Source organism: Rhinopithecus roxellana, chromosome 15, assembly GCF_007565055.1.
Source record: "Rhinopithecus roxellana isolate Shanxi Qingling chromosome 15, ASM756505v1, whole genome shotgun sequence".
Lineage (NCBI taxonomy): Eukaryota > Metazoa > Chordata > Mammalia > Primates > Cercopithecidae > Rhinopithecus > Rhinopithecus roxellana.
In genome coordinates, this window is record NC_044563.1 from 110,730,542 (window position 1) to 110,737,489 (window position 6,948).

The 6,948-nt window shown below is 49.5% G+C and overlaps 1 protein-coding gene across 1 annotated transcript; it reads left to right on the forward strand.

Moving 5' to 3' along the window:
- The first annotated feature begins 2,569 nt into the window (after positions 1 to 2,569).
- Positions 2,570 to 5,203, forward strand: C15H11orf91 (chromosome 15 C11orf91 homolog). Its single transcript, XM_030918982.1, has 2 exons — positions 2,570 to 3,065; positions 4,797 to 5,203. Exons 1-2 carry the CDS (start codon positions 2,570 to 2,572, stop codon positions 4,880 to 4,882), a joined length of 582 nt encoding a protein of 193 aa, XP_030774842.1. The 3' UTR covers positions 4,883 to 5,203.
- The last annotated feature ends 1,745 nt before the right edge of the window (positions 5,204 to 6,948 follow it).

Here is a 6,948-nt window from a genome sequence, read left to right on the forward strand (position 1 = left end):
GCTATCTTGTGTCATGTACCCACTTTTTGGCCAGACTACATTGGGAAGAAGGTAGTCCTCTAAAGCAGAATCTGGGTGCTGCTAAATGGGGAGGATGGGAAGAGGGTTGTTAAGCTGTCCAGATCAACAACGGTCATATAAATGGCCTTAAACTTTGGGGTTGCTTTCTGCATAAAGTTGCTGTGACTCATGCTATAGACAAGGTTGAGTACCTGGACATGAAGGCAATCCTGTAATGTAAAGATGTTTACAGTATTGCCTTCGGGTCCAGTCTTGCCTACTGGCTCTTTGCTCAAGAGCCATTACCCCATGCCCTCCACTCATCTGGATTTACAGGAACTGTCATAGTGTTCAGTATTGGGTGGTAACCCCATTGGACTGTCCCCTTGAGGGGATGAGCTAGGGGTGCAAGGTACACCTGATGAGTAGGTCAGTAGAGCTCATGGTATTTCCTGAAAGATGCTAATCCATTTGCCGAACTGAGTCTTGAATGTCCTGGGGCTTCAAGGTATGGGTATGTTTTTCTTGTGTCCTTGCAGTCAGCCCCCATGACTTCTCATGTCACGTGTGTCCTGAAAAAATAAGAGCCTGCCCAAGACTTTTGGCCTCTTGACAGAATGAACCAGCTTTTTACATCTGAGTTCTCTTGGGAAGTCCTTTAGCAGTGTTCAAAGTCTACTAGCTCACATTAGTTTCGGTTACTGCCAACAGACCTGAACGAATGCTGACAGATCCCCCTGAGGGATTCTTGATGGGCTGGCTGGAGCTAGTACTGACTGACATTCATTGTGATGAGGGCAACTTTCTGTACAGGGTTCTAAGCGCTATGTTTTATATACATTTTCATCTGTACTCGCACCTCACTTTACTTAAGGGGAAACTGTGCAAAGTTAGCTGGATTGCTCAAGGTCACTTAGGTAATTTGGCAAGTCCATGCTTCCCACTCAGCTTCTCAGGTCAGCAGGTCTACTTCTCTGCCTGTTTTGCATACTCTTTTTAATATGTGCCTAACTTTGGAAAGCCTAGAATGGGTTCCTGGTGCTTTTTTACTTTGAAGAAATCAGTTTCTGCCTCTTTTTGGAAAAGAAAACAAAGTGCATTTTTTTTTTTTTTTTTTTTTTTTTTTTTTTTTTTTTTTACTGGTTAGCCATAGACTGAAGGGAAATACATTTTCTTGAGCGCCTCTGCCTAGTGATCACTGGTATGAATAAACAATGATGGGTGGCTGCCAAAGTCAGAGTGCAAATACTGTGTGTGACAACTAAGTGTGGGAAGCTAAGTGTGGGAAGCAAAAGCTTCCCAGTTTCAGACATGCCCCTTAGTAGGGACAGCTGCCTATTGTGTTTGGACAAAGTGTCCAAGTGTTCCACACACACTGTTCTGTCTGATCACAACCCTATGAGGCAGCCTGGTTTTCTTATTTCTATTTTATAGAAAACCTACTTAGAAGTCAAGCAACTTGTCCAAAGCTACCCAGCTTGACTATCTGACTCCACTTTGCTGCTACACACACACACACACACACACACGCAATTTGCACTGTGTGTGCAGATACATATGCATATATGTATTTAACTTGTGAAGCTGATACTGACTCTTTAACTGGCCTCCACCCATCACTATTCATACCAGTGATCATTAGGCAGAGGCTCTAAGAAAATGTATTAGTTATTTCCCCTCAGTCTATGGCTAATACAGGTTACTCACGTAAATGAGCTGTCACGTCCTTTGGAAAAATATCCAAATCGCTCATAAGCAATGGGTGAAGTATTTGAGGTGGGGCGAACAGGATTTCCTTTTGGTGGTTAGCTGGTTGCCTTTTAGCTCCTGATGATATCTGTGTTTGGAAGAGAATTAAACTGCATTTCACTGAAAACACTCCTTCAGATCTATTACAAACCAGATGAGGATCCCCTTTTCTAGAATCTTCCTCAGCACTGCTAAAGTTTGGCAGATAAATGGGTTGACTCTAACGGCCATTCCCAATCATATTCTCCTTTGTCTGCCTCCCATAGTAGTGGATGAAAAACCAGACACTCATTTCTCAGACTTCTTTGCTGTGGGCGCGGCCAGTGAGGCAATGAGATAAGTCTGCTGGTGCAGGGGCCAGGTTTCTAGGAAATACTTTTCTCCCTGATGGGCGAAAGAGAGGAAGCCTGAAGCAAGCTTTCTCCCGCAGCTCTGGCCGGCTCCTTGCTCTGGATGAGGGTATGCTGGGATGTGACAACGGGAGCCAGGATCGTCGCAGAGCCAGAGCGAGGCGGTGGGTGGAGTCAAAGGACCGGAGGCTAGGCGAGGCGACGCGAGGCTGAGGGCGTGGGTTTCTCACTGCGGGGCTTGGCCTGCCGCCGGTGGGCGGGGCCACGTTCCGGGACTTGGTAGTCCGAGCTTTGGAACCCCGCCTGTCGGGGGGGGGGGGGTGGCGGGGGGTGGAGGGGGGCTGAGGCGAAAGGGTGGGGCCGCGCTCCGTCGGGGCGGGGCTTGTGGAACCTCGAAACCCCGGCGACTCGGGGCCTGAGCGCGCGTCTCCCGGCGCGGGGTTCCTCCCACGCAGACCCTCATTCAAACGATGCCAAAGGGGCGGCGCGGCAGCCACAGCCCCACCATGAGCCAGCGGTCGGCCCCGCCCCTCTATTTCCCGTCCCTGTACGACCGCGGCATCTCCTCATCCCCGCTCAGCGACTTCAACATCTGGAAGAAGCTCTTCGTGCCGCTGAAGGCGGGCGGGGCGCCAGTGGGCGGGGCGGGGGGGGCCCGGTCCCTGCCCCAGGCGCCTCCCGCCCCGGCTCCCCCGCCCCCGCCACCACCAGGCCTGGGTCCCCCCGGCGAGCGCCCCTGGCCCTCGTCCTGGCCCTCTGGCCTGGCCTCCATCCCCTACGAGCCTCTGCGCTTCTTCTACTCGCCGCCGCCGGGGCCTGAGGTGGCTGTCTCGCCCCTGGCCCCCCGCCCCTCGACCCCCAGGCTCGCCTCTGCCTCCCACCCCGAAGAACTGTGCGAGCTGGAGATCCGGATTAAGGAGCTGGAGCTGCTCACCATCACTGGGGACGGCTTCGACTCCCAGCGCTGTGCGTGACCTCGCCGGGGCCACCGAGCCCAGCCTTAGCCTGCCCTGGCTCCCTCCTTGGCTCCGTGCCCCGTCCCGAAATGTAGCCCTGGTTTGACTCCAGCCCCTAGTAGTCCCAGATCCAAAATCTATTCCCTAGCACCCAGACTCCCTTATCCTGGACTTCAACCGACTCCTCCCCCAACCACAGATCTGAACTTCATGAGCCCCTTAGTCCCAAACTCCATCCTGCCTCCATCCTAAACCCTTTGGGTAATCTGGACTCTGAGCCTCCACACCTGGAACTCCATCCGCCACCACCCCGTCCTGAACTTTAATCCTTCTGCTCAGTCATCCCCCTACCCTGTACTCTGGAGCTCCACCCACCACAGACAGTCCCTAAGCTTTAATATTCGGTCTTAAACCGGGGCTCTCCATGGGGGCAAGGTGAAGTAGGTGACAGTCAGTTGGAGTATCTTAAGGAGGAGGTGGGAGTTGTGCAAGAGGCCGAAGGCCATTTCCTGGACAGCTTTGGGACACCACTTCTCAATGCTGGAGGGCAGCCCCCTGGGACTCCGTGGCCTTGGCGCCAGTAGTTCTCTCACCAGATCCTGGGCTGACATCTGGTCTTAGGTCTGAAGTCTTAGGGCTCTGGACCAGGGGAGACCAGGTGTGTTGATGTGGGCAGGATACCTTAGCCTACGAGCTGAATGACTCCTCCCTTTTGGAGGGTAAAGTTGTTAAATGCATTGTGCTCCAAGAAGGACCTATTGCAAAGTGGAACTTTCAGTAGCGGTAGGTTGTCCTGCAGACTTTGTCTTTCCCATCACTTGTTTTGGCTAAGGCTTGTACTTGACCACTGGAGGAGGGCAGATGGTTCTAAAAAGATCATTCCAACTATTGTATATAATGGCTTAAGTTGGCTTCCCCTGCCACACAGAGGAGGGAAGTATGAAATAACCTAAATCCTTAGGTCCATGTGGCCATGGAAATGGTCTTCAGTTCATCAGACACACTGTAATGCACCCTTTCTCATAGCCATGGAAGGAAAACTGTCCCTGGAAAAACTGGGCTTTGCTAAGGCCTGGATTTCTTAACTATGAATACTATGTATTCTTAGATAACTATGAATACATAGATAATACTATGTATTCATAGTTAAGAAATCATAACTGACTACATAGTTAAGAAATCCAGGGGCCGGGTGTGGTGACTGGCACCTGTAATCTCAGCACTTTTCGGGGGCCAATGCGCGCGGATCATTTGAGGTCAGGAGCTGGAGACCAGCCTGACCGACATGGTAAAACCCTGTGTCTACTAAAATACAAAAATGAACCGGGCTTGGTGGCACGCACCTGTACTCTCATCTATTCGAGAGGATGAGGCAGGAGAATCGCTTGAACCCAGGAGGCGGAGGCTGCAGTGAACCAAGATTGTGCCACTGCACTCCAGCCTGGGCGAAAGAGCGAGACTCCCTCTCAAAAGAAGAAGAAGAAGAAATCCAGGACTTAGCAACTCTGACTGTAAAAACACATGTAACGGGATGTGTTGCATGTACAGTCAGAACGAGTTACATGTTTTTACAGTCAGAGTTTTCGGTTTTTTGTTTTTTTTTTTCTCTCCCATCTTGGATCACAAATGGGATTTTAAGTTCGAGGAAGCACCGTTGCTTACCAGGAGTTTGCTTTGGAAGTGTTAGGAAAAGCCCTTACGGCTTTTCTATTACGGCTAAGTTTGTTTTGCTCTTCTGCAGATACATTCCTGAAGGCGCTAAAAGATGAAAAGTTACAAGGACTGAAGACCAGGCAACCTGGAAAGAAGTCGGCCTCTCTCTCCTGAGGAGCTGCCCACCAGAGCTTGGGCAGCCGCCTCCTTAGGTGTTAGTGCTTAGATAATGTGTCCCATTTGTTGTCATTTCAAAGATGGTTATTTTCTGTTCTGTATTTACCGCTGTTCTTATTGCTACCAGCATGTATTTCACATACAGTGCCCGCTTTGCGTGGTAAATCTCATGGTCTCTCCTCTCTATGTGCTGCTGAGTGAGCTCTCTCATGAGGTCTAGAAGCTGCTGCCCAGCCAGCATTCAAGGTCTCCCGAGAGACCGGGGAGGGAACCCCCAACACTGTCATAGTCATGCAAACCAGAACGACAGATTATCAGGAAGGAATTGGCAGAAACCAAGAGCAGTATATATATTGGTTCTACTGCTGTGTCTCTGCTCACAAAGGTTCTTTGAGGACTGGAATAGTGGGGATTTGGTGTGTGGGAGTGTGTTTTTTTTTTCCCAAACATATTTACTCCTTGGAAGTGTTTGGTGTTTTGATCTTGGTTTTTTTTTTTTTCATGTTTTTGGACCGCAAACTCTCTGATAATCTTATCAAAGCCCTGGCTCTTCCTAGAAATTCATATATTCAAGAAATATTTATTGAGTGCTAATTTTGTGCCTAGGCACTTGGGATTGGGGATGGGGGAGAGACAGACAATAAATATTATAAATAAGTAAATCATAATATGGTATCATAGAAGATGACATGCTAAGGGGGAAAAAAGGCAGAGTAAGGATTGCCAGGGCGGGTCAGAGGAAGGCAGGGCAGAATTTCACATGAGATTTCTTGAAGAGGTTGAGGGTCATAGCTATATGGCACCCTAGGGAATGTTCCAGGCAGAAGGGCCAGTGCAAAGACTGCTCCAAAGATGGGAGTATGGTAGCATTTTTGAGAACCAGCAAACAGTCCAGATGGCTGGAGCAGGAGGAGTGAGGGGAGAGTGGTAGGGATGAATACAGAGGGGGGCCATTTGTGTAGAGCCTTATAGTCATGGTAGGGACTCTGGGCTTTACTCCAAGTGGGACAGAGTCATTAGACAGCCTTCTGGGGAGTGACAGGATCTGACTTGTGCTGCTGTGATATGAATAGACTACAAGGGTGCAAGCAAGGAAGCAGGGAGAGCAGTCAGGAGGCTGTAGTAATTAATATTCCAGCTAAAAAGACCATGCCGAGTCCCAGCTACTCAGGAGGCTGGCGTGGGAAGGATTGTTTGACCCCAAGTGTTTAAAGTTACAGTGAGCTATGACCATGTCACTGGCATGCCAGCCTGGGCAACAGAGCAAAACCCTGTCTCTAAAAATTAACCAAGTAAAAGATCATGTGGGTAGCAGTGGGTGTAGTGAGAAGTATCAGGCAATTGAAGCACAGAGTGGTAATCTAAGATAGGAGAACACAGGTGGAACAGGTTTGGTGAGAAGGAGGAGCACAGGTGGAATGGTTTTCAGGAGACAATCAGCAGTTTTGTTTGGGATATGTGAAGTTTTTGGTGTCTGGTAGACCTCCTGGTGGAGTAGCTGTGTAGCAGGGGCCCATGTAAGCCTGGAGTTCAGGAGAAAGCCTGGGCTGGAGGTATACGTTGGGGAGTTGCTGACAGGTAGGTTTGTTTAAAAAATGAAGTCAAATGAAATCACCGAGGGAGTGAAGGTAGGGAGAAAGATAACCATATATTGAGCGTGGAGGCACTCTCACTTAAGAAGATGGGGAGAACAGGAGGAACCTGCAAAGGGGAATGAAAAGGAGTGGAATCAGGTGTCTTGACAGCCAAAGGAGGAAGTGGTCACCTCTGACAGACGGTGCCGACAGACAGGCCAAGTAAGGTGAGCCTGAGAATTTGCCCTTGGATTTTGCAACATGTTACTACTGATCTTGCCAGAGCAGTTTTGGTTGAGTGACAGGGTTAAAGCCTGACTGGAGTGGTTTTAAGAGTGAATGAAAGATGATTTGGAGACAATGGGTGTAGCTCTTTAGAGGAATTTAGCTGCAGAAGATCACAGAGAACTAGAGCAGTACCTGGTAGGGCAAGTGGGGATAAGAGAAGGTTTTTATTAAGATGGGAGAAATAACCATGGCCTGGTAGAG

Excerpts from the sequence above, each read along its gene's own strand:
- C15H11orf91 (XM_030918982.1), top strand. The coding sequence starts at position 2,570 with ATGCCAAAGGGGCGGCGCGGCAGCCACAGCCCCACCATGAGCCAGCGG. Across the intron at positions 3,066-4,796 it reads CGGCTTCGACTCCCAGCGCT|ATACATTCCTGAAGGCGCTA; the intron begins GTGCGTGACCTC and ends GCTCTTCTGCAG.